The sequence below is a fragment of the Ctenopharyngodon idella genome, chromosome 2, assembly GCF_019924925.1.
Source record: "Ctenopharyngodon idella isolate HZGC_01 chromosome 2, HZGC01, whole genome shotgun sequence".
NCBI lineage: Eukaryota > Metazoa > Chordata > Actinopteri > Cypriniformes > Xenocyprididae > Ctenopharyngodon > Ctenopharyngodon idella.
Genome location: NC_067221.1, coordinates 38,120,518 through 38,148,285, shown reverse-complemented (window position 1 = coordinate 38,148,285; position 27,768 = coordinate 38,120,518). Strand labels below are relative to the sequence as shown.

At 35.8% G+C, this 27,768-nt stretch overlaps 3 protein-coding genes across 5 annotated transcripts; 1 reads left to right on the top strand and 2 right to left on the bottom strand.

Moving 5' to 3' along the window:
• Positions 1–4,240: 4,240 nt before the first annotated feature.
• On the bottom strand, positions 4,241–10,812 carry LOC127497690 (cytochrome c oxidase assembly factor 1 homolog). 2 transcript variants are annotated; one of them, XM_051866371.1, is made up of 5 exons: positions 10,716–10,812; positions 7,178–7,299; positions 6,937–7,088; positions 6,759–6,835; positions 4,241–6,604 (listed from the first exon to the last, which is right to left on the bottom strand). In XM_051866371.1, the coding sequence occupies exons 2-5, from the start codon at positions 7,269–7,271 to the stop codon at positions 6,523–6,525; spliced, it is 405 nt and encodes a 134-aa protein (XP_051722331.1). In that variant the 5' UTR covers positions 7,272–7,299; positions 10,716–10,812; the 3' UTR covers positions 4,241–6,522. The 2 variants fall into 2 exon arrangements, with proteins under 2 accessions (XP_051722331.1, XP_051722330.1); XM_051866370.1 differs by lacking the exon at positions 10,716–10,812 and adding an exon at positions 7,866–8,113.
• Positions 8,131–16,408, top strand: blvra (biliverdin reductase A). Its single transcript, XM_051866330.1, has 7 exons — positions 8,131–8,280; positions 9,515–9,638; positions 12,620–12,739; positions 12,853–12,950; positions 13,098–13,205; positions 13,282–13,450; positions 14,445–16,408. The coding sequence occupies exons 2-7, from the start codon at positions 9,520–9,522 to the stop codon at positions 14,707–14,709; spliced, it is 879 nt and encodes a 292-aa protein (XP_051722290.1). The 5' UTR covers positions 8,131–8,280; positions 9,515–9,519; the 3' UTR covers positions 14,710–16,408.
• Positions 15,858–27,386, bottom strand: wdr48b (WD repeat domain 48b). 2 transcript variants are annotated; one of them, XM_051866281.1, is made up of 19 exons: positions 27,145–27,386; positions 26,473–26,613; positions 26,179–26,254; positions 25,990–26,072; positions 25,105–25,234; positions 24,881–24,969; positions 24,669–24,770; positions 23,868–24,092; positions 23,675–23,749; positions 22,423–22,525; positions 22,090–22,187; positions 21,906–22,013; positions 21,711–21,807; positions 20,887–20,982; positions 20,473–20,578; positions 20,289–20,376; positions 20,131–20,207; positions 19,754–19,946; positions 15,858–18,057 (listed from the first exon to the last, which is right to left on the bottom strand). In XM_051866281.1, the coding sequence occupies exons 1-19, from the start codon at positions 27,190–27,192 to the stop codon at positions 17,962–17,964; spliced, it is 2,031 nt and encodes a 676-aa protein (XP_051722241.1). In that variant the 5' UTR covers positions 27,193–27,386; the 3' UTR covers positions 15,858–17,961. The 2 variants fall into 2 exon arrangements, with proteins under 2 accessions (XP_051722241.1, XP_051722232.1); XM_051866272.1 differs by having other exon boundaries at positions 26,179–26,257; positions 27,145–27,369.
• Between the last annotated feature and the right edge of the window lie 382 nt (positions 27,387–27,768).

The following is a 27,768-nucleotide window of genomic DNA, read 5'->3' as shown; positions in this document are numbered from 1 at the left end:
GACCGTTAGCATCTCGCTCAAAAATGACCAAAGAGTCTCGATATTTTTCCTATTTAAAACTTGACTCTTCTGTAATTACATCGTGTACTAAGACCGTCGGGAAATGAAAAGTTGCGATTTTCTAGGCCAATATGACTAGGAACTATACTCTCATTCCGGTGTAATAATCAAGGAAATTTGCTGCCGTACCATGGCTGCAGCAGGCGTAATGATATTACGCAGCGTCTCTCACAAACGTCTCCATGGTTGCAAGGCACGCTCCCTGTGCAAGCAGGGGGTCACAGGCGCTGCATAATATCATTGCGCCTGCTGCACCCATGGTACGGCAGCAAATTTCCTTGATTATTACACCGGAATGAGAGTATAGTTCCTAGCCATATTGGCCTAGAAAATCGCAACTTTTCATTTTCCGACGGTCTTAGTACACGATGTAACTACAGAAGAGTCAAGTTTTAAATAGGAAAAATATCGAGACTCTTTGGTCATTTTTGAGCGAGATGCTAACGGTCTAATCAGATTCAATGAACTATGCTAAGCTATGCTAAAAGTGGTACCGCCAGACCCGGAGATTGGCTGAATGGATTCCAAAACGGTAAAACTCAACTGTTTAACTCTAGGGGAGTTGGAAAATGAGCCTATTTTCAAAAAAAGTGGAGTGTTCCTTTAAAATCATTACAGCGTTAACAATGTTCAAGGATGTTCAAGGCTTCATGCTGTTTTATGTCTTGTCTGTAATGTTCGAATGAATTTCTAGTGTTGACACATGATTGCTTTCAATGAATGAATGTTTTTGGGTATGTTAAAAAAAAATGCCCCAACATAGCATATTTCCTTTAAGGTCATCACTGAAAGTGAAAATGCTAAGCAACACAACAAATCCAGTCAGAATATATTTTAAGTTTATTATACAGCTGTGTGTAGCGGGATTTTGAACCAATGAGATTTCACTGTGGGCAGAGCTACCCAGCGGAACAAAACAAAAAACATGGGACTGACAAAATGTCTTGTTAGTTGTTAAGACACTATGTAAAGGTGCATTTATGGTGACAGTGATTTATAGCGATTTGTGCTTGTACTTTATGTAAATGAGCAATGCAGTGCACTGCCAATGGGAGTGAAGACATCTCAGTAACTAAATGCTCATAATGAGCAAGTTTTACTGTTCATGATGTGATTCTTTATGCACTGCTGCAGTTTATATACAAATTTCCCTTCAGCACGTTCATTTTTATTGCCAAAAATTTTATTAGTAGTCAAAATGGAATGATTCTTTATTTTATTTATTGTATGGTTATTAGGGGTTCAAGCATGTAGCACTGAAACCCTATTGTAATTATTTACATTTCCAAGCATCAGCATTCTCCCCTAAAAGTGATTGGGCAGACCAAACCGTAAGGCGTAGAGACTTGAAACTTTGAGGGCTGGTAGTACTCATACGCCTGACGGTGGTGCTACTGCGGTCAAAAGTACGAAATGGCTCATAACTCCTGAACCGTTAGGCCTAGGCTCAAGTGTCTTATATTGTTGGAATCCTTGGCCGACGGATTTTTGATAACCTACTTTTGCAAACTAGTCCTAGGTTTTTGGCCCAATCGGAACCAAACCAGTGCAGCAAGATTCTCTGGAGTCTGATTGTCTATAGTTAACAAAAAAAGTTGAAATTCCAATTCACAGTCCCTAAGGGTGCCAAAGCGTTCAAAGTGGGTGGAGCCACTTTTACTATAATGGCTATAACTTGTTAACAGAATGAGATATTTTCACCAAACTTAGCACAGCTATGTAAGAGCTCATACTGTGGTCATGTGAAATAAAAGAATGTGGCGACTGGCCACTTGGTGGCGCAATAACAGGGGAAAAAAAACATGAAAATGGCTAAAACTACTTCACCGTTAGTCTAATCAACTTGAAAATTGGCATGAGGTGTCTTTGTTCAAGGTTCCATGACTGTCTATGACGACACTGACACATCTCATAAAACATGGCCGCCATCAGACAATGAATTGAGCAGCTATCATACAAGGTTAACGGAGGCCAATCGGAATGAAGCTTGCTGGACCTGTTTGACTCACGGCCCTACAGGCCTTTGAGAAATTTTAAATCGGGCACCGGGGTTGCCTTCGTGCGCGTAAAGGTTTGTGTATCGCGCATACCACATGGTAGAACTCCCTAATTCTGAGAACCTTGCTACTGTCCACCAAATTGTTCATTAAATATTGGAGATTTTTTTCGAAACCAAGTTTGGCAACTAGTTCTAGGTTTCTGGCTTAACCTTGATAACTGTTAAAAACCTTTTATAAACCATAAATTTCCTATGGTAAATTGCCTGTATTGGCTGTAAATGGTCTTTTACTTCTATGATCTAAGTAGTTACATGCTTGCTAAATAAAACATAATACATTTTAACGCATGTGTTTAAAGGCCTTAAAGCGATTGAACCCCGATAATTGCTGCTCGCAGCTATATTTTATGTATTTCAATTTTCAAAAACCGATCATGTTGGCATTAGTCTGCACTCTCATTGGCAGTTGCTGCATCACATCGTGGCTCATTTGCATATGATTAAATCTCTCACTAACACTTAAAATTTACTTAATATTTCCTGATGCCATGATATGCACTCATTTTCCCCAATATTTATAAAATGTATTATCTATTTATATGGTGTTTTTTATTAATTAAATTGGTGAGGGGTATGTAAGAAATGACAGACCAAATAGTAAAAGAATTTGTGCACCACACCTCAGCTGTTTATCAGAGTGTTTCAGCTGTTTTTGCGTTTAAGAAGAGCAGTGAGATATTCTGAAAGTAATATATTTATTCAAAAAGGAAGCTGGTTTAAATGTCAGGAAACATTTGAAAGGTCAGAATGGTTCGTTCTGTGGGTCGATTTATTAACGATTAGATTCCTGTGCTGAAGTTTTCATTATTGTTCATGTTTACATTTTAAAATGGCGTGAATGTGTGTATTATGCATTAAGATCATCATAAATCATCTTAACATTATGCCATTTAAAGGTGCATGTGTTTGTCTAATCCACACTTGATGAATCGGTCTTTTATTTTTATCTCCTAATGTTTTCATAAAGGGATTGTTCACCCAAAAATGCAACATGCAGATGATTTAATAGCTGAAATGGTTCATTTTCTTTCTTTCTTTTTTAAATAAATAAAAAAAATCTGAATGACATGAGGGTGATTTAATTTTTTTTTCTTCAGTTTTCATTTTTGGGTGAACTGTCCCTTTTAATGTGGTGATGGAGAACTAAAGCAATCACGGCTTTGATCGTCTCTGAAATGTAATTCTCTCTGAAAGCAATTGCAGCTCAAAATGAACAACACTTCCACTCAGCTTAAGATATTAGGAATGTAGAGAAAGTGCATTTGTATTATTTATCCCAATTAAGAAATTATAAAATGTCTGTATATCAAATGTGTACATATTTGCTTGAACAGTTTATGTAAAATCTACATTTTAAAATGTGATGAATCAATTCAACAGCCAACAATTCATCTTTTTTTTTTTAAAACATGTCCTCATATTACTATTTGCATAATGTTAGTTCAAAATGGTTTTCTCAAATGTATATTACTATGCATATTTGGTTGGAATTATAAGAAATGCTACTCTTTGGCGGTTGTGAAGGACGTTTCTTCATTTATCAAGCCCTGAAATTAAAATGAGAGAAATGAGAAGGTTCTGCAACAAACTGCCTTTCTATAAACATGGCATTCTGGGAAATGCAGAAAGAGTTGGCTCCTGCTTCCACCTCGGACATACACTAGCCTGCTTTTGTCTTTTTACACTTTTAATCTATCTGTATGGAAGAGAATAAGAGCGGAAACAAATGATACAAATGTTTGAATTGTGTATTGAGGTCACTTATAGCGCCTCTCTCAGGCTGAGCTCTGTAACTACAGCATTACACTGTTAACGAATGTCAATAAACAATCACTTTCTATCTCAACGTGACTCATGACTCAACATGACTGCATAATCCATCGGATGTGGTCTGACATTTTGCTGAATCTAGGAAATTGTACCATTTCTTAGTAACATTAGATATTAAATAACATTATTCTGTATGTGCTATTCTCTTCAGTCTCCCTTCTCATACACTCTTTTTAGTCCTGTAATATGAATCTCATGCCAGTTAGAAATGTGCCAAAACCAGCCAGCACATTGCTCTGTGACCATAGTAATCTGCAAAAATAAATAAATATATATAAAATAGAAAAAATATATATTAAAAACTTCATATCGTTTAATGAAAGATTTATACATTTCATTGGCTAAAACACTGTGATGTAATATAAAATATATTGTAATATATACAGATTGGAGGAAGTATTCATATGCATGGATGTTTTGGCAGATGAAAGCGAGGACAGATGGTCCCCAGAGCTCTGTGGAATATGAGGATATTTCTGGAGCAGGGGCAGGGTGGTTTTGGGGGATAACAGTGGGATTTTTGAGGAGCTTGAGAGAAGGAAAGTTTGAGACATGAAGCCTCAACTCGGTCTGGAACCGAGATTTAGTCAGATTCAAAACAGATTCAGAGAGATCTGAAGAAGAGTTGAGTTGAACAGATCATAGCATATTGCTTACCGCACTGTACTGGATGTACTACTATACAGTGCGGTAAGCAATATGCTAGTACAATTTAATAGTTGTTGTTGTTATATTATTATTATTATTATAGCTTGAAGTGTTTAAAGATTCTTAGGTTTAACCAGCATTTTTGGGCTCCTATGGTTCTCTGGCCTCAATCCTTGTCAAAAAAGTAATGAGAGAAGATGTGGTTCAGATCAGAGTCTGAGGACACGACAGGCCGTGTGGCTAAACTGGGTCACTGTGCTGCTGTGGATGAAATCTGCTCACTCCTGTGAATGATGATTTTTCATACGTAATGGTTATTATGAACTGAGCATGGTATAAATTAATCAAATGAAAAAAGATAAGACGTAACATGGGAAATCTTTCAGTACATGGCTCGGGAAATCAACCAATTATACTTCATGTTTTATTTCTAGAGAACAAAGAAAATTTAAAGGGTTAGTTCACCCAAAAATGAAAATAATGTCATTTATTACTCACCCTCATGTTGTTCCACACCTGTAAGACCTTCATTCATCTTCGGAACACAAATTAGACAGCAAGTTAATTCAAGTACAAACACCCAGAAAGGTACTAAAACATATTTAAAACAGTTCATGTGACTACAGTGGTTCTACCTTAATATAATAAACCGAGAATACTTTTTGTGCGGTGATGGCCGATTTCAAACACTGCTTCGAATCAGTGATTCGGATCGCGTGTCAAACTGCTGAAATAGTGTGACTTTGGCGCTCCGAACCACTGATTCGAAACAAAAGGTTCAAAGCAGTGTTTTGAAATCGCCCATCACTAGATATTGTTGAAAAGTCGCTATTTTGTTTTTTTGGGGCACAAAAAGTATTCTTGTCGCTTCATAATATCAAGGTAGAACCACTGTACTCACATGAACTGTTTTAAATGTCTTTAGTAACTTTCTGGGCATTTGAAAGTGTAAATTAACTTGCTGGCACTGGAGGCCTCACGTAGCTATTGGATTTCATCAAAAATATCTTAATTTGTGTTCTGAAGATGAACGAAGGTCTTACGAGTGTGGAACGACATGAGGGTGAATAATAAATGACATTATTTTCATTTTTGGGTGAACTACCCCTTTAAGAGAAAGATTTTTTTCTTATTTTTTTTTTTAAATGGCACAAAATTGTCTTACGTTTAACTTAACCGCATGACCTACAGCACTTTGACAAAGTGCACTTGTTTTTCTGCATATATTGCAGCTTTTGAAATTTCTCAGAAAATGAATCAATTGTGATTTTTTTTTTTTTTTTTTTAGTCTCATGAGAAATGTCATTCGACTTTCTGTAGTGTCTGAGGTTTAATCTTTTACTGACACCTACTGGTAAGGTTTAGTAACTACAGTGGTACTAAACTAGTCATGTCAATAGAATAAAGATCCCAGTGTAGGTAAACTGTATGAAAGGCTAGTATTCAATTTTTTTTTTTTATGTAACCCTGCTTTTTCAATATGACCAGACATCTGCTGTTACTAAATAAACATGTTCAAGAAAATAGTTCAATTAAATTTTGTCTCATAAAATGAGTGGATAATTTAGTGGAATTGTTAATCATTATATATATATATATATATATATATAAAATTACATTGTATGACATCATCCATCTTTAATGAAGCACATAAAACAGCAAAAAAACTACTAAATTAATCACAATTTCTCCAAGCTGCCCCATAAAAAAGTGCATCATATGACACAGGTTCCATACATGCCAAATAAATATATATTAACATTTAAATATATGTAAATGCCATAATCATATGTGCTTAAAAACATGCTGTCAATCATCTGTTGTACAGGAACGCTCTGACGATCCATTGGCGTTTGTTGACTGAGTTTAACGTTGATGCAATACTTCGGTGTGACGTTACTCCTCAGATTCCGTTACTTATTCTGTTACTCCTCAGATTGCGTCCTGTTGAAAATCTCTATGGTCTCTCCTTCCCTCAGCCTCAGGAACACTTGCTGGAGATGCCATCTAGTGACAAAAGAGGTTAAGATGATTATATAATGTAACAACATATATTAGCATACACAAGGTTACTTATCAAACCCATGCAGACACAGTTCTGCTTTGTGGGCTTCAGAGGAATATCTCTATTCTGGGATTTTTAGAAGTGAAAACATGGTACCTGTTCATGAGAGTGTCTCTGGTGGACGTTGTGTAGAGATAACCTCCAGTCTTTGACCCGGTAACTGGGATCTTCAGCTGAAAAATGATTTATACAGTGATTAATATATTGCTGACCAGTAGTAGAGTGAGTATTTCTCATGTACTGCATGGAGGATGGTTTATGGTGAGCTGCTGACCTGAGCGCTGCTGTGGTCCATACGGTTGTGTCGGTCAGATAAATGAATGTTGTGGATCTTTAGAGGAGGAGCGCCCAGACTGGCCATGGCTGTGGAATTATTGTTCAGTTGTTCAAGGGCCAGACGGTAGTACTCTGCTTTTGCAAAATTTTCTGAAAGAAACAGGACACATTTAAAAAAAAAAAAAAAAAAAAAAAAAAAAATTAACAGATAACATAAGCTTTAATTAACAATGACTTACTCTGCATGAGGTAATACATCATAGCGCACCCGCCGCCGGTCACTACAGTGATGAATATGGTCATCTGCTGCAGGAGGCTGGTTGATCGACTCATCCTTCCTCACTTCAGCTGGAGGAAAACTCTATACAATAGTAATGACAAAAAAATAGCTGAACTTGATCATATAAATATAACTGAATTTATTTCCTTCATGATCTTAAAGACCTTTTCATCTTCAATGCTTGAAATTAGTTTGATACATAAATGTAAATTGTGCCTCTCTCCCTTTCGTCATTTTTGGTCACTACTTATTGTCATACTGCCATTTATTGTTTCATAGTTCCATGGCTTTACTGTTCTAAATTGGTATTTACATGGTACTTCAATGTCCTTGAAAGACAGTCTCATGGGACATTCTCAAAAAAAATAAATAAAAAAAATAAAACAAATATATAAATAAATAAATAAATAAATAAAATAAATAAACGTAAAACAGTATGATGCAATATGCTATAATAGTACATTTTGTTAGTAGCCTATGAGAAATTTCATTTACAAATATCTGCCTTCGTCTTAAAGAATGATACTTTAGTAAGATATGGATTATCGTCTAAAAATGTCCATGAATTTCACAGAACTGAGCCCTAATTTTGTCCATTTGTCCATCGATTTCAAGGGCCGTTCATTATAATAATAATAAGAACTCACCGTCACATCGATTATTTTTATAAGACACTAACAGCAGCGCGCTATGGGCGCGGCCATGTTCGTTTTTCTTTGAAAAACTTTATTCAAACATTGATGTTTATAATCTGATTAAACGCATTGTAAACATTCAGTTGTGCGATTTGTTATCATATAAAGGATAAAGTAAATGTGTCCGTACTCCGTAAAGTTATCAACTCTTGATTTTTAAGATAGTCTGTTTATTTTCTGTAGCCTATTATTTGTCGACAACAGGAACACGTGCGGCTGGAGCGCGTGACGTCTGACGCAGGCGCGGTTACGAAAAAAGAGTTATGAAAGTTCTTTACTGAGTCACAGTAGAATGTCATTCATCCCTCTTATTTCACTGCAGATGCATTAGAGTTCCACACCAAAGGCTCTTTGAGGACATTCAGAGGTGAGGACGTTTATATCTTGCTCTTGTATTTGTGCATATGGAAGAATTAACATTATCTGTTGTGTAATCACTCATTTGCGCGTTCTTGTGCGCGATGCTGATGCGTTTCGTTAATGTGACGCTTTTGGTGATTTAATTAACACGCGCATTGAAGCGTTTTAATAAACCGATTTCTTTCTAGTATATCAATATACATTTTCTAGTATTTGAGAAAATAGCCATGTATTGACTATTTTAATAGCCAAAATCCTGTTGTCAGTAGTTTCTACATGCTGCTGCCTGCTGGTTAGTTTTATAAACCTTGTTACATTACAATTAAGCTCAAATAAATTATATATATATAATAAAATTTATATAAAATATAAAATTAGATTTTTTTTTGTGTCATTTGAAAACAATAATAGAAAAAATCCATTTTGACTTCATTTGGTATTTATGTGTATAGTTTGTAATTTTTAAATGAATGTCTTAAATACTCCTGTCATTACCATCACGTCAAGCACTTAAAATGTTAATTATTCTATTAATCACACAAAAAAGTGCCGAAGTTAAGAAACACAATCAAACATATTTAAAGGAAAGTTTGTGACCTTTATCATGAAATAAAAAGATCCTTTTATTTTAATAGCATGCACTTTAATGAATAATTTACTCATTTTCTACTGAGTTGTAAGGAGACTGACCACACAGTTAAAACACACTGAATGCCAAAAATGTTTTAAATTCCAGGTAATAGAAAATGTTTCCCCCATGTTAAATAAATGGGTAACTACTATAACCGATATAATACTTTATGCAATATTCAGAAAAAGTCCATTTGGGAGTCCAAGTCAATTCTCAAGTAACTTTTTTTTTTTTTTGTAAATGTAGTGCGACTCGATCTCTAGTTACTGCTTAAACAAGCCTTTATCAGACAAACACACATGCAGACACACCAAGTACTTCATTTCAGCCAACGTTCTTCTCAAACCAGTTTCTCAGAAATATTCTGCTCTGTCATGTCTTTGCATTGACTTGTTTTCATAGGATGACAAGATCAGTGTAGATGAGGATTGTTCCACTCCATGCTTGTTTGAACCTTTTGTGTAGATGTTGCATTTCATTTTTTTTCTTCATCATGCAGCAATTTAAATCAAGTTCAGAACAAACTCAGTTGTATTCCTCTACTATAAGCACACTTGTTACACTTGTAGCTAATGCTGATTTTCTGCTTGTGCACGTTGTGTTCCTGCAGGAATCATGTTGGGATCAGTGGTTGTAGGTGTAGGCATTGCAGGATGTGTGAGAATGAGAGATTTACTCGCTCCTCTACCGTCCAGCGCTGCAGAGAAGCTCAGCATCAAAGGCTTTGTGTCCAGGTCAGTGCATCATCCAGACATTCATACAGACACTTGATTTGTTACACACATTGAGCCTGATTGGCTTAAAGCACTTACGTTGCATGTTTTATTTTATTTTTTTGACCCCATAGAACGGAAGATAAGCTCTCTGTAGCCATTTCATATCATATAGCAAATATTTACTGTTCTGTCCTTGGTGTGCAGTTTAGAAATCCATACGCATATATACATAGACTATGGTGATATCTGCAGTTTAAACATGTTTTTGAGTCCTCATACTGATAGGTTCATATACATCAAAGTTGCACATACATCAGACTTTGACTCTGTATGTGTGTGTGTGTGTGTGTGTATATATATATATATATATATATATACATACATACATACATACATACACACACACACACACACACACACACACACACATATATATATATATATATATATATATATATATATATACACACACACACACATATATATATATATATATATATATATATATATATATATATATATATATATATACACACACACAATTTTTAAAAAGTCTCTTCTGCTCACCAAAGCTGCTTTTATTTGAACAAAACTACAGTAAAAATAATAATGTTGTGAAATTTAATTGCAATTTAAAAGCACTGTTTTCTTTTTTTTTTTTTTTTTTTTTTTTTTTTAAATAAAATAGGTATAAAACTGTTTTTATTTTGAAATAAAAATCTTTTATACTTATTTCAAACATTTGAATAGTAGTGTATCACGGTTTCCACAAAAATATGAAGCAGCACAACTGTTTTCAACATTGATATAATAACAAAAAATTAATAAAAAAAAATATTAGAATGATTTCTGAAGGATCATGTGACACTGAAGACTGGAGTAATGATGCTGAAAATTCAGGAATAAATTAAAATAAAATTTAAAATATATTCAAATAGAAAAGTTATTTTAAATTGTATTACTGTTTAACAATATTACTGTTTTATTGTATTTTTTATTTAAAAAACACAGCCTTGAGCAGAAGAGACTTCTTTCATTAATATTAAAACATCTTAAAAATTCCAAACTTATCAGTCATCAGTTGGAAACAGTCACCTCAACTCCTGTGATGTGTGGCAGCAGCAGCGTGAGATCGATCTCGGGAGAACTCTCAACATTCTCAAGTTTATTAAGGAAGAAGGGTCATATTTATACACAAGATAAAGCAGAATCATCCACAATGTCCAGTCCATCCAATCATAGTACACAAAGATCAACCCCTACCATATATGGCATATTAGGAAATATAAAAACAAGTAAGAGAGGTCAAATATTCAAATGTATGTGCGTGTCTTGAGTTCCCGTTTGCATACGAGTGTATAAATGTGTCCAAGGCCTAGTTCTTGTTTTGTCTAGGTGTGCCCATAATGTGCGCAACCTAATAGAAAGAAATTACGAACGGGCAGTCTTACACAAGAATAGTCAAAAGTGGAGCCTGAGAAAAAAGAAAATATTAACACACACACACACACATATAAAATATATAATATATATAAAATACACCGATCAGGCAAAACATTATGACCACTGACAGGTGAAGTGAATAACACTGATTATCTCTTCATTGCGGCACCAATGAACCATCAATGGCTCATTGATGCATGTGGGGAGCGAAGACTGGCCCGTGTGGTCAGATCCAACAGTTGAGCTACTATAGCTCAAATTGCTCAAGAAGTTAATGCTGGTTCTGATAGAAAGGTGTCAGAATACACAGTGCATCGCAGTTTGTTGCGTATGGGGCTGCATAGCCGCAGACCAGTCAGGGTGCCCATGCTGACCCCTGTCCACCGCCGAAAGCGCCAACAGTGGGCACGTGAGCATCAGAGCTGGACCATGGAGCAATGGAGGAAGGTGGCCTGGTCTGATGAATCACGTTTTCTTTTACATCACGTGGATGGCCGGGTACCTGGGGAACACATGGCACCAGGATGCACTATGGGAAGAAGGCAAGCCGGCGGAGGCAGTGTGATGTTTAGGGCAATGTTCTGCTGGGAAACCTTGGGTCCTGCCATCCATGTGGATGTTACTTTGACACGTACAACCTACCTAAGCATTGTTGCAGATCATATACACCCTTTCATAGAAACGGTATTCCCTGGTGGCTGTGGCCTCTTTCAGCAGGATAATGCACCCTGCCACAAAACAAAAATGGTTCAGGAATGGTTTGAGGAGCACAACAACGAGTTTGAGGTGTTGACTTGGCCTCCAAATTCCCCAGATCTCAATCCAATCAAGCATCTGTGGGATGTGCTGAACAAACAAGTCCGATCCATGGAGGCTCCACCTCACAACTTACAAGACTTAAAGGATCTGCTGCTAACATCTTAGTGCCAGATACCACAGCACACCTTCAGGGGTCTAGTGGAGTCCATGCCTCGACGGGTCAGGGCTGTTTTGGCAGCAAAAGGGGGACCAACACAATATTAGGAAGGTGGTCATAATGTTATGCCTGATCGAAAACTTGCTCAACTTATATTAATAAGTTGTAATATATATTTATACCATCTGAAAACTTGACACCAAGAACATCCAGGTAAACAAAAATGGATGTTATTAAAAATAAGATCAAAGAGACAACAATAGGACAAATACAATAAAACAAAGATACAAATGAAATATTGAAATATTGAACAGTAGCATTCAAGTAAGAGACAATACAGAAACTGAATAATCAAATGTAAAACTAAAACACTGCATAGTCTTCACATGATTTAAATATACTTTGATTCATAAGTGCGAGTACCGCGATGAGTTGTTTTCTGCATCTTATTGTGCTTAATAGATATTTTTAACGATAATTTCGATATATCGTGAAGCCCTATATTTTTCTCTCAGGATGTAGTAGTCATGTTTCTTTAAAAGATACATAATATATAATATAATATATATATAATACGCATTTCTTTTGTTAAATATGAATTTGAATCTTTCTGAAGTAGCAGCATGTTTTGTTTGTGTAGGAGGACTCTTGAAGATCAGCAGGGTGTGAAGCAGATCACGATGACGGAGGCGTTGAGCAGAGCTGACATCCATGTGGCATTTATATGCACAGAAAACACCAGCCATGAAGAGAGCATCAGGTATCACACAGGCTCCATAATCTCTTCTGACCCCTCTCACATGGCAGAAATGATCATTTTTGAGTTTCCTTCTTATAATATGATGGTGTCTCCACTGATCTGCTCAATCTCAGGCAGTTCCTGGAGGCGGGGAAGCATGTGTGCGTTGAGTATCCCATGACCCTCAGCTACACGTCTGCAGTGGATCTGTGGAATCTGGCTCAACAGAAGGGTGAGCTGCTGTCTTCATTCACAGCTGTGGATGCATGTCTTCTTGAGTAAACATTTGAAATTGTAGAGTGATTGTCATTATAAAGTAGCTAAATAATATTTTTCTGCATCATACTTAAATGTTTTAACTTCTATATGGTATCTTCAGGCCTGGTGCTTCATGAAGAACACATTGAACTCCTCACTCCTGACTTTAAACAGCTGAAAAAAGACATATCTGGGAAAACACTGGAGAAGGGAACGCTGCACTTCACAGGTATAATAGCAAACAGTTTATGTTCCTTTTAAAGGGTTCCAATAGAGTTTTGAGTGACAGTCATGTTTCTTCTCAGGTGGACCCCTGAAGGCAAATTTTGGGTTCCCATCATTCAGCGGCATTGCCAGACTGACCTGGTTGGTTGATCTTTTCGGGGAGCTCACGGTTACTGCTGCATCTCTGGTGGAGGAGAAAGAGAACAAATACATGAAGATGACGGCCCACTTTCTGACCCAACAACAGAAGTGAGTACACTACAACCACAGAGAGGGGCTTCTTTGTTTCTTAATTATTATTATTATCTTTTTTTAATTAAATTTATAATATTATTAGTGTATAGCTGCCAAATATTGTGACCATGAACACCAAAATTTTAGGTTAAAATATAAATGAGTGTACTTAGAAAATGTGAGTACAGAAATTAATAAAAAAAACAGTAAAACTGTAATAGTGTGAAATATATTTACAATCTAAAATAGATGTTTTATATTTAAATTAGGGCTGTCAAATCGATTTATGATCATGATTAATCGCATCTAACAAAAGTTTATTATAATATATATATATTGTGTGTGTGTGTGTGTGTGCACACGCATCTCTCTGTGTGTGTGTGTGTGTGTATACATATACACACATATATTATAAACACAAACTTTTATGTTAGATGCGAATAATCTCGATTAATCGATTTGACAGCTCTAATTTGATTATATATTTTAAAATGTCATTTATTCCTGTGATGCAAAATCATTACTCCAGTCTTCAGTGTCACATGATACTTCAGAAATCATTCAAATATGCTGATTTGCTGCTCAAGTATTATTATCAGTGTTGAAAACAGTTGTGCTGTTTGATATTTTTGTGGAATTCTTTGAATAGAAAGTTCATAAGAACAGCATTTATTTGAATTCTTTTGTAACATTATAAATGTATTTACTGTCACTTTTGATCAGTTTAATGCATCTTTGACGCATGATTTTTTAAAAAATACTTTTGCTTTTCTGTGTAGCCTCAATAAATATGAGGTCATGAAACTGCAATCACTATAACTAGATTTTATGGGTGGTGCTTGCATTGCTATGTGATTGCTAAGGGTGTTACAAAACAGTTGTTTAAGTCAAAGAGCCCATGCCCAAAACTACATGAATTTTTAAAAAAAAATTTTTTTTATTTTTTTTCATCTGTTTTATCATCTAACATGCAAAAATCAGATGTTAATCAAAGTTGTTTCTGACACAGGCCTCTTACTTGGATTGAAGAACGAGGTCCAGGACTGGGCAGAGCCAAAAACATAGATCTTCACTTCCAGGACGCCACTATCACAGAGCTTCCTGCCGGTCAGCGGGAGCCAGTGGGGCTGTTCATGCAGGATCTGGTGCTGTTCAGTCGAAAGTTGCAGGGTGACGTCTCTGCCGCGGAGCTCCAGGCAGAGAGGAGCCGGATCTTACACTGTCTGGAGCTGGCGGACCGCATTCAGCAGCTCAGTGAAAACGCTCAGGCCTGAACCTGTCCTGAAAGCATTCTCACAGAATTAGCCACTATGGGATTTTCGCTCTCTTTTCCCAAATGTCCCATGTGGAATTGTGGGATATAGACTGTGGGATAGAGACAACTGCAGTATAGAATAATATTATAATAAGTATACATTTTTTTTGGTAACAATTTACTTAAAGCATAATAAAAATATATATAATGCATTATAAAAATATTATGATCTCATTAATAATTATAACCACAGTTATAATAGTTTATAATACATATCTATTCATTAAACACACCTTTAGAAAGTATAATGCATTAAAATAGAAGGCAAACAACCAATTTCTGATGTACCAATACATTTTAACGTTATAATTATTTATGAAAAGATATAATGCATTGTAATGTACATTATGAATAGCTTTATAATGCATTAAACAAAAAGGCTTTAGAGGGTAACACTTTACAGTAAGGTCTCATTTATTAACATCAGTTAATGCATTAACTAACATGAACTAACAATGAGCAAAATATTTTACAGCATTTATTAACCTTTGTTAATGTTAGTTAATAAAAATGTTTGTTCATGTTCGTTCACAATGCATTAACTATGCTAAGAGATATAACTTTTGATTTTAATAATGCATTAGTAAAAGTTGAAATTAAAATGAACTAAGATTAATAAATGCTGTAGAAGCATTGTTCATTAATAGTTCATGTTAATCCTTATTGTAAAGTGTTACTGTAAAGGGTAATCAATTTTTTTTTTTTTTTTGGAACAGTGAAAATGAGTATCTAATGAGTTGTTGTTAAGCTCTAAAAAGGACAAAAAAGAACACCATAAAAGTTGTGACTGTTCTATTATTCACAAAAAATGACAACTTATGGTCTTTTTGTCCTTTTTGGACCTTGACAGCTATTTTTGTGTTAAGTATTTTTTAAAAATCAGTATTGGGAAATTGCAGTGATTTAAAAATGTATAACATATCAGCATAAAATCAAAAGTCTTTGATTTTGGAATTGAACTAATAGTTTTGTGTTTAACTAGTGGGCCGCATCAGAATATGCAGTAACAGCACTTTCCTTCATTGTATCGTGCATCTAAACTCTAGTTACTTATTAAGGTTACATGGCTAATTTATTATTCAACAGAAAGGGATCTTTCTTGCTGACTTCTTGTTTTTTTTTTTGTTTTTTTTACATCAGTTGGTATTTAGTGTGTGACTGATGAAGTGGTTTGTGTGTTTGTGCAATACATCTGCACCAAATTCAAATATACATTTCAGACAAATGAACCAGTGATTTTGGTCATTGGTGTTCATACAGGCTGGTGCATTGCAAAACACTATTGTTTGCTTTAATATTTCTCTTTGTCATAGTACATATTTAAGTTGCTCTGTTGACATGCTGTACTTTGTTCTGTGAAAACTGGAGGAGCTCTGTAGGCATTCATACATGCTTGGAGCAAAATCAAAGGTTCACTTATTCATGAAGTGCTGAAAGTTTTTCTGATCTATCTGTTATTTATGAGGAGATTAGAGATGAGAACTCTGGGAAAGCACTGAATTGAGCAGATTATGAGCTCTATCAAGGAAAAATAAATGTAATGCACATATCATTAAGGAATGTTCAATTTTGTTTCTAACCAAAATGCATTGTTTACATTTGTCTTCATATGTACATATTTGTGTTATTCAGTTAATAAATAAATTGTGCCTGCTTTATGGAGTTAGTTTCTGCAGCTGAATCCACACATTAACACAACTACATTTCAACTGTAGAACTTGAAATCTTGAACTTTTATTTTGTATTATGAAAATGAAGCCTACTTTTTTAAACACTTTTTTTACATTGAGTTTTTAAGCATCACAACTTGTTACTGTTATAAAAAATAAAATACAATTATTCTGACTTGCACTTGTTAAGTTCAATTCACGTTTATTTGTATAGTGCTTTTCACAATACATATTGTTTCAAAAATTCAGTAAAATGTTTTTGTATTCTTTCACATTGTTTTACACAATTATGATGGGTGCATATACTTAATTGCCTGGATCAAAAAAAAAAAAGTCATTTTCTTAATGCAAAATATTTTTGTTAACACAGGTTGATTTATTAACTAATTAAAGTATTAGTTATGAACTAACAGTGAACAATAAATGTTCACAGCAATTATTAATCTAGGCTAATTACTATGTATACATTTTAAAATTTTGTTTTATACATTAACATCAGTTAATGTAAAAATTCATGTCTAATGCATTAACAACAAACAGAACCTCACTGTAGTGTTAGCATTTATCTTTTGCTTTTGAGATATAAATATGATCCAGACATGAGATTCATGAAATCCTGCATTCCTTCCTCAAAAGTGAAATATTAACCATGTTTACAAATATTTATAAATCATGTTCAGACACCAAGAGTGAAAAAACAGTTTCAATTTTTATTCAAAAGACAAGTCAGTCCTAATGCCACATTAGTTAACAAGGGCAGGGCCATATTTCCCAGAAGCTGTGCTCAGATTCACACACACACACACAAAAAGAACAAACATTCAGATGAAACATTTCCATTTGGAAAGTGTCTGACACGTATGCAATAAATTGCATCTATACATTAAAAACAAGAACTTTTTTTTATTTTTTACTGGCTGCGTTGCTGAAATGCAGTTTCTAGATCCTCATTGGACAGTTTCGATTTCTGATTGCGAAATTTGCTGAAACAGTTTCTAGATCCTCATTGGACAGTTTCGATTTTCTGATTGCAAAGTTTGGTTGATACAAAAAAAGCTTCAAATAAATTACAACAACATATTAACCCTAGAAAATAAAAGTTGTACTTTGTTTATTTGTGGAAGAAAACAAAAAATGGGAGCAATGGAGCTTTAAAGAGCAGCTGATCTCAGTTCTGGTCTAGTTGAAAAGTGTCTGGAATGTTTGAGAATGGAAGTACTCGTGTGCATCATCATCATCATGCTGGACAAACACAACAGTAATAAATATACAAAAAAAATAATGAAATAATAGAAAAAATACAAAGTCCTTGTTTACAGCACATCGCAACAACTGCATCAATCTACAGTCGATCTTTAGTCTTTAACCTTCAGCTGTCGGTCAGATCTTTCTGCTGGCTCTGTCACTTCAGCCGGTGCAAAGAGAATGAGAAGAAAAAAACATTCCTCCTGGGTGACTAATCAGACCTGAGAAGAGCAGGGCATTCTGGGATGCTTCTTCTGGAAGTCGAAGTGATGCGGGCTGAAGGTGGTCGGAGGGGCTCACGTGGATTTCTGTTTATAATGAAGGGTCAGGTCTCCACCGCTCTTCCAGATAAAATGCTTAACAGTCCGGAGGTCCATGTTTGGATCCAAAACCTATGAAGTCAGCAGACATTTTTTAACAATAGTCTACAAAAAAGCATTTCACAATTTTTACTATTTAAAGCCGTTCACAAAACGAATGATAACGATAAATATATTAGCATTCACACCAACCCATGATATTGGTCTGTTTATTATAAGAACGCACTGCAGTTTTGTTGTCTCCTGCATCTTTAAAGCAGGATGGATTCTGATTGGCTGTCAAGTTTTATTGTTCATCAGCTAGAAAAAATCTGAAAGTGATATTGTTTCTCTGTGTTATCATTATTGTTGTGGTGTGGACTTAGCTATTCTTTTAAAGGGGTCCTTGATTATGATTTCACTTTTTTAACTTTAGTTAGTGTGTAATGTTGCTGTTTGAGCATAAACAACATCTGCAAAGTTATGACGCTCAAAGTTCAATGCAAAGGGAGATATTTACTTTTACAGAAATTGCTGTTTAAGGACTACAACAAATGGCTGGTAGGGACTACAATGAGCTTCTTCCCGTGTTGGTGACATCACAAACCCCGAAATTTACATAAACCCTGCCCCCGAGAACACACAACAAAGGGGGTGAGGCCATGTTGGGCTGCTTTAGAGAAGAGGAAGAGTTGTTGTAGAGTGTTGTTGCCATGATATCATTTTACGCCGGACTGCTTCACAAATGAGGGTCAATTCAACGCTGGATTTGCACAAAAGATTAACATGACGGCACATGCTAGTCGATGAGTTGAATCAACTCCACAGCAACTACATTAATTTATCCACTAACCATTCAGAAACATCCAGTTGTATTCTAAAAGTTGTAACTTCTTCCTGAGTCTCTCCATCAGTGTCGACTCCGGTTTGAACAATGTAAGGCTGAACACCGTTACTGACAATCCTCATTTTGGCTGCGTGAGATTCTCCAGCTTTGTTGTTGTTGAGCAACCGAAGCGCAAGCTTTTAAAGCTCCGCCCTCTTCTGGCAAGGGGGCCAGGAGCAGCAGCTCATTTGCATTTAAAGGGACACACAAAAATGCCGTGTTTTTGTTCAAACCCAAATATTGCCAAATTTGACAAGCTATAATAAATGATCTGTGGGGTATTTTGAGCTGAAACTTCACAGACACATTCTGGGGACACCAGAGACTTATTTTACATATTGTAAAAGAGGCATTATAGGTCCCCTTTAAATTTAGAAAGATTTTTAAAACTACATCTTTATAATTGTGGTTATCGTCATTGGTGCGAATGGGTCTTTAGGAACACAATGCAAATGATATAATCTCGCTTTAAATTTTTAATCAAATTTAGCGCAGTTGAGCAATAATGCATTATAAGGATGAAAATAACATTAAAGCAGGGGAAAGTAACCAAAACTGTGAAGTAGTGAAGGATTTACTTATGTTTTAGTATCGGTAACTGACTTTTCACACAGTTTAACTGGGGTTATAGTCACTTTTAACCCTGGGTTAATCAATGTTTCACACTTCTAATATTGTTATGAATGGTTATTTATGTCACAAAAGCAGGGCTACTGGACTGTGCTGACAAAGGTCAGTTGCTTAGCAAAAAACAACCATTCAAAACTAAATAACGGTCACCTCATTTAAATTTGTTTCAGCATCTGAGGAAAATAAAATGTTGAAGAGCAAATAATGAGTATATTGGAGCATTGAGTGAGTTTTCTTGTCTGGAGGCAGTAAGAAGGTGATGGCAGGTCTAACCTGATCTAAACACATGAGCTCAATCTTCTCTTCGGCCATCACTGCCATGTCTTCCTCTTTCTCCTGCTCTCCCGGCTTCTCATTGGCTGAAGAGCTGGTGGTCTGTGACTCTGTGTCAAGGTTGATGATCTTCTCATAGACGTGTTCCATCACTTTCCGCACCTGAAGCATGTCACTCGCAGACAGACGGTCCCTGAAAACAACAGGCCATGATGAATAATCTTCAAAATATTGTTGCAAATTTAGTCAAGTATCACTTTTACAATTCAGATGCATTTATCTTACGAGATGTCTAAAAACATTAATTTAGAAATTAGACTAAGCATAATGATTATTAATTATTATTTCTCCATTTGTCACTTATAGAGACAACATACTTTTTGAGTGTTTTGGCTCCAGATGATGAATGAGGTTGGAGGTAGAATGGGATCTTGTTGAATTTTGGCATGTTTTTCTGAAGCAGGAAAGAAAGCAGTCAATATACAATCAAAAACATTATCCATATGATGATGATTGTGGGATTTTAAACACTCACATCTACAGTGATATCAATAACCCATTGAGGTACAGTTTCATTCAGTAACATAGACTCTGTCTCTCCCCCAGAATCACGGCATAATAACCTGGAATTAGAAGGAAATATGAATATAATGAAGACAAGATCCAGGAAGGATAGTGAGTTTAATATCCTCATCAGTACTAGACTCTTTCATTCTGACCTAAACAGCGTTCTTCCGCCTGCTTCACCAAAGATGACAGGAGTGTGTGGGGGAACCTGGAAGTAGCCGTTGCCCTTTTGAATTCGACTCTCTTGTTCACCGTTTACTACAGAGAAACAAACACAGAAGATAATGAAGTCAGAAACCAAGTACATAATTACATGTTGCAAAATATCAGATGTTTTATAAGTATGTAATCGGAGTTCCAAAAATTAGCTCAGAACCCCAAAAAACAAAGCTTTATATAAACACAAAAATAAGAGTATTTTTTAAGAGATAAGAGTCAAGGAAAATATTTTTTAGTACTAAAAAGTATTACTAGAAAATAATTCCTCCTATATAATAAAATTCTTATTTAAAGTCCTTTATTAAAAGATGCATTCAAAAGTTTTGTTTTTACAAAAACACATCTACCATGATTGAGTTCATTTTCCTCCTCTTCCATTGGGTTTATGTGAGTTCTGGGCCAGAATTCCAACAGAGCCTGCAGGAGCAGCCCACCCAGATTCACTGGAACAAATGAATAAATACAAAGAATAGTTATGTTACATAATTCCCACTGTTGAGTTAATGTTGTAAGACTGAAAAACAAACAAACATACTCTTCAAAAATCCTATTGTTTATATGTATCATTGTCTTGTTTTTCAGAATGATATTCTAAATGTCCTATAGGTACATCAAAATGTCCATAAAGTAGAAAGATTTGTAAAAGAATTTTAAACAACTGCTAAATTAAAATAATTTCTATCTTGTTTTAAAGGTGAAGTAATACATTTTCTGCACCCCTAATGACACCCCTAAAATGTATGCAGTATACGAAAACTATTTTGTTTATAGACACAAAATCCATAACTTTTTTGACCACTGAGTGGCACTGCACCAAAACTGTGCAGGTATTCTCAAGTCATGGTTGTCATAACACACACCAAATTTGATCTGAATGCGCTAAAGCAATGCAGAGATATAGCCTTGCGTCCATTTTGATGTGCTCTTCGTAGAATTCGTTTAAACGTCATTCGAGGCCGGTTTGACTAATCAACTTGAGTTCAGTAACTTTTTGTCTGCATAGTCTGATGATGATCTGGTTCAGCTTTGGTGAAAGGAGGAGCTTGAAAAAGTAGGACTAGCTTAAGCCTTGTCTGTGAAACCAGGGGATAAACTCACAATTCTGAGAAAAATGTCTGAATTGTGAGACAAAAAGCATTTTCAACAGTATGCACTAAGAAGACAACTTTACACTTAGGGTCAGAGCCATCTGGGCTTGTAAAACCAGCATCTTTAGCTGCCACCCACGCCGCAAAGGAATCGCTTTCATCCAGCGTGATAGTCAGCATCTGAAAAACACATTTAACACACATTAACATACATCTTCGCCCACATTTTAATTGAAAAACATGATGCTAAGGCAAAAGGCATTGCCTCTAATACTCACCCCTGTTTTGAGATCTACAGAAAACCAATTCGGCACATAGACCATCTTAAACCTCTTCTTAATTTCCTCATCAAAGTCCACTTTACCCAGGTCTTCTCCCTTGCATGCCTACAAAACACAGATCAAGATTACATAACATTTGGCCAAAAGATGCCATAAAAATGTTCTCACTATCTGCTCTTACCTTGAGGACATCCCAGAATGCCACACTGTTATTGCTGTCTTTAGTGAGTATGTGCCTCTTGTCATTGAGAATATGACACTGAACGATGCTGGTGCCACCTGAAATTAAATTAAACTCAGTTCAATACAAGTTTCAATCAATTATAGATTAAAAAAACGGTAGATGTTTTTATCCAAAACACCTTGCTACAGTATTTTTTTTTTTTTTATAATTTTCCTGGAGAAATTGGGGTTTGGTGTCTTTCACAACCAGCAGCCTTGCTGGTTTAAGCTTTATCCATTACACAACATCTCCACCTTAAGGTTGTTCTAGCGTACAGTGAGGGTCTTTTACCTTTGATGACCTGCTCTGGCTGTGTACACAGAGGAGTCAGTGGGGCACTACAGTCATTGTCGTAGTCTCCAGATGTTCTGAAGTTAAGCATGCCCTTTAGAGACTGATGATGACAAAGAAAGACAAATACACATGAACTGATTGAATGATGCAATTCAGCTCATTTAAATTAGATTGCAGATATATGCTTAGACATAAGCTAATGTCAGGGTTTCTGCAGGTTTATGAAGGTAAATTTAAGACTTTGTAAAGACCTTTTTAAGACCAAGTAAAGAAAATTTAAGGAATAAATTGAAGGAAATACGATCTGTCAATATGTTCTGTAAATGTAAATGTCTACGGAGAAACACAATGAGTTGTATTAGAGTTTGAAAATACATTCATTTCACAAAAAAGGGTTTGGGTAGCTTGAATCGCTCTGCTCCCAAACACTAAAATGTGGATTTTTTTTTTTTTTTTTTTCCTGTACCTTCTGATCACACTGCACAAAAGTTTTTCCTCAGTATTTTTGTCTTGTTTTCCAGTGCAAATGTCTTTATACATTAAATACATCAACATGCATTTACTGGAGAAGCACAATTCATGAATTGAAGACTTTCAACTCGAATTTAAGACCTTTTTAAGGCCATAATTTGTGTAAAGGCAAATTAAGACAAAGACATGGCACACTCAACGCAATATAATTTTAAAATTATTTTTAAAGTACTTTAAAAGGTAATTTTAGTCCTTTTTGGAGCTTGACAGTAATAGTCCTCATTCACTAACAATGGAAAAGGGCAGATTAGTCACATCATAGGTAACTCTTATTATGTTATATTTACATTTACATTCATTCATTTAGCAGATTCTTTTATCCAAAGCAACTTACAAAAGAGGTACAAAACAAACAGTTCATCTTAAGGAGACAACAACATGAGAAGTGCCAGCAATACAAAGTTTCAAACATCCAGAATAGTACAAGCTAGATCAAGCGGGATATAAAAAAAAAAAATAAAAAAAAATAGTAAAAACATAGAAAAAACTCTCTTTTTTAAGTTAGCAAGATGCAATTAAGTGCTAATGGAAGAAATGAGCTTTCAGTTGTTTCTTGAATATTGTCAGGGATTCGGCTGTCCGGTTAAGGTTAGGATAGGTGTTCAAGGAAAAAAAAAAAAAATTGAGCGATATAAGGCTGAATAATGACAGAATTTTTATTTTGGCTGAGCTATTGCTTTAAGGAATAAACCCTCCGAATTGTGATTATGTAACTCACCCATTTGTTCACAAATGATTTAGTTGTGGACACCCAAATGGCTTGAGGAGGGTCGGCTGATTTGTCCAATTCCATCTGCACAGAGCATCAGATAAGTTGTAAGAGCAGCTTTCTTGAAGGATTCAGCACTTGCATTTGAGGATGACTTCATTTCTTTATTTCCGAGCATTATGCATCTCAAACTTGCTCTCACCTTTAGGACAGGAGCTTGCTCTTCACATATGAGCACACGTATGTCAGGGTTTCGCAGGTCAGTGCAGTAGATTTTTCGGTCACGTCCACCAGAGTAAATGTGCGTGAAGGCCTCGTTCACCTGCAAGGCCCACACACCCTCGTCGTGGACCCGGTATGTGGCAATACATCGCTGCTGGCCAAGAGACCACAAGCGTATTGTACCATCTGAGCTACCGGAGAGACACTATACAGAGAAACACAGCAGGCGGATAACATTATCAACATCAGTGAATGGTTGTGTTCAGTTTTTGGCAGTCTGAATAGCAAATATATATATAATATTCAAATATTTTAAGTAATATTTTTAAAAGTATTTTTGAATGTGTCTGAATATTTTTTTTCTAATTTGGCATGAAATGCACATGTGACCAGTGTTGGAGAAAGTTACTTTTAAAAGTAATGCATTACAATATTGCGTTACTCCCTTAAAAGGTAACTAATTGCGTTACTTTTTATGGAAAGTAATGCATTACGTTACTTTTTCTTTACTTTTTCTGACTTGATCTGGGCTTGCTTGTAGTCAATACATAGGAAAACAACGTAACTTGCATTACTTATTTGAAAAAGTAAGATAAGATAAGATAAGATATTAAGATAAGATATTTTGTTGTAAATTTAAAAGTAATGCGTTACTTTACTAGTTACTTGAAAAAAGTAATCTGATTACGTAACTCACGTTACTTGTAATGCGTTACCCCCAACATAGCATGTGACATCTTACAAAGTGTACAATATTGTCTGGAACGGTTCAAAGTCCTACCTGGGTGCCGTCTCTGTTTAGTAATAATGACTTGACGTTGTCACTGTGGCCTTTCAACTTCATTAGCTTGGCACATGTCCGTGGATCCCAGACCCTCAAAACCTGTCATAACAAAAAAAGTGACACAAAATACTTATTTAAACCTGCCTGCAGTCACATGAATGACAATATTCTTTCCTTCAAATGTGAAAGTAAAACATCATAAGACTAACCTTTTCTGTAGATCCTGAGATGATCACGGTTCCTGCCTGATTCATGGCCAGACTGTAGATGGAGTCCTTGTTTCCACTCAGCGAGGAAGCTGTCACAGAAAATATGAATGCAATACTGCACTCACTTCAAAGCAAAAGGGTTTTCAAATTCATCTGCTTTATTCCTCCTCAGTGAATAAGAAGGAAGACTGTGTCAAGAGTTATGATAAAGAGAGTTTGCTCACTGGTGACTGTATTATTAGAGGCGGTCAGAGCGGTCAGCGTATTCACATCCCACAGGAAGATCTGCCTGTCCAGCCCGGCTGATGCCACCAGCTCCTTGTCTTTCGCATATGCTAAAGCTTTGACGTAGTCCTGAAGTGTGAATCACAACCATCTTCACCATCAACAAAGATGTCTCAAAAATAGTAAGTTTGCACATAAAAATAGTACAAATTAGCATCAGTCTGTTTTCTGGGCCAATTCTCTAAGCTCCAAAGTGGATAGAGTTTATACCGACAGTCAAATGTCTGGCTACCATCAACAATTAAAGAGGACACTTTTACAAAGTCTTGATTTTGTTTTTGCGGTCTACTAGAATAGGTTTTTATGCTTCAAAAAAAATAATTTTTCACATAATTGATTTTGTTGCAGCACGTCTCTTCCCAGTCTGTCAATAATGCTCTATTTAGTTCCTGTCTCTATGAAGCTCCTCTTTCCGAAAAGCACAATGTGCTCTGATTGGACGGCTGGATAAGTGTGTTGTGATTGGTCAACCTCTTTTAGCATGTTTCGGAAATGTCACGCCCTTACCATAACCACGAGTTTCAACACACTACTAACTAACTCAACCAGGCCCCGCCCCTTTATATTGCGCGTGCCCTGGGCGGGAATCATTTAAATGAGGAATATTGCAACGTGTTCATTCCTGGAAGAAAATTTCGGGACTACAATCGAGGCGTTTCAAGGAGTTCCAAAACAGTATATAGAGAATAACTCCCTTTGGAGTGACTGTAACTTTGCTGACCTTTTTTATGCTCATTACAGTAACAACACACAAAGTTGAAAATGAACAATACACAAAGTTGACAAAACATTTTAGATCTAACTAAACAGAATACGAAACATACCTTATGTGTCCGTAACGTGGACATACAGAATCCCTTGTGTGCATTCCAGACTTTCACAGTGGTGTCCGAGGAGGCTGATATCACTACAACACAGAACAATCCACTGAAACTGGCTAATGCTTAGAATATATTCAATGAGATTTAAGCATGAAGTTTCCTGTAAAAAGCTTCTGAAGTGCTTAGACGTACATGTTTTTCCATTACAGCAGAGGATGATGTCATTCACCCAGTCAGTGTGATGCTCCATCGAAGCGATGTAAGGATCCTGCTGTAATAGTAAACAGCTGTCAGTAGCACATAAAGCTGGATATATCAGAAACATTTAACTATAAAGAGAAAGAACTTATGTTAGAACTTAAAATTATGATTTTGATGGAGATACAAAATTAAGTGATGCTGGAAATAGAAAGATATGGTCATACAGAAACAAAACATGGGACTAAGTGCATTAACATTCATAAATCATGAGCATGCTGGTTGTACTTTGTGTTGATTGACACTCCATATCCTGACGATGGAGTCTCGACCGGCTGTAAAGAGTCTGTTGAGAGCAGGATCCAGCTGAAGGGCATTTACACCGTTACGATTGTACTTCTCCACCTCATCCCTAATCACATAGGAAACCTGTAAACTCATCATTATTAAAAAATATTAGTTTATTAGACAATTAGAGATCTACCAAATCTCACAGTCTACCAAATTACCTATTTAATAAAGTTAAAGGAAAATGATTACAAAGAGGGTCTTAGGAACCAGATGTGTGTCTTGTAAATCTGTCATTAAGAGGTTATTTGATTTTGAAGCTATACGAAACTTGTATACAAACACATATATTTATCTAATGATTGTAATTACTGCGCCGCCAGTTGTAACGTTACTCAAACAATAAATTCAATTACAATATCACATATCTGTAGTGTACAGTGGCCCAAAAAATTATTTAGACACACCGTAAAATGACTGAATGTCATTGCGTTAGATACCTCACTGTACCATGGTAACACCACAGTACTTTTTTGTAAGGGTGGAAATGTTTCGGTTTGTAGATATTAGGAATGCTACATTGGGCGACCCTTTCCTGAAACACGTAAACATATTACAAATTCACTAAAAATAGTTCTATAATGTTTTGAAATATTATGTGTAAATTATCACCTGGACTTTCCTCCGTCCAGCAGCGTTCTGTCTGTGATGAGTCGCCATCTTGCATGTTGACAATCAGTGAATGCGTCACTTCCGGGGGACAGCGGAATACGTTCTGGTGCTTGTTAGGCCGATATCTGTCACTAGAGGCCGCCGTTGTGAGTACATTTGCGCACGAGTAAAATTTTTCTCTGGTAGTTGGTAATTTGCAGGAACTGGACATCATAGCTTTTAGACCCTAAATTTAAAATAGTTCAATGGTATCGAACTGCATATGACATAACAAAAGTTAAAATATAGCCTATAATTATATACTACTATAGCCTAATGTCTGTACAAAACAAGATGTGTACAATCTGGGTTACACATTATGTCTCCATAATCAAACACCTGATTTAACTCATTAAAGAAACTTAATGTCCTGAAATAGGTGTGTCACATAAGGGAGACATCCACAATGTGTGCTGCAGAATCAAACATAACGCACCATAGTAGTGCACAACACTGAGACAGACAGTAATGTGACAGTAACGTCCAAACATGATCCAAAATCTCTCCTTTTTTGAAATTTTGAAAGGTTTTCTATCAAACAAGACCATGAAATCAATTCTACATTGTTTTTTGTAGCATTAGCCC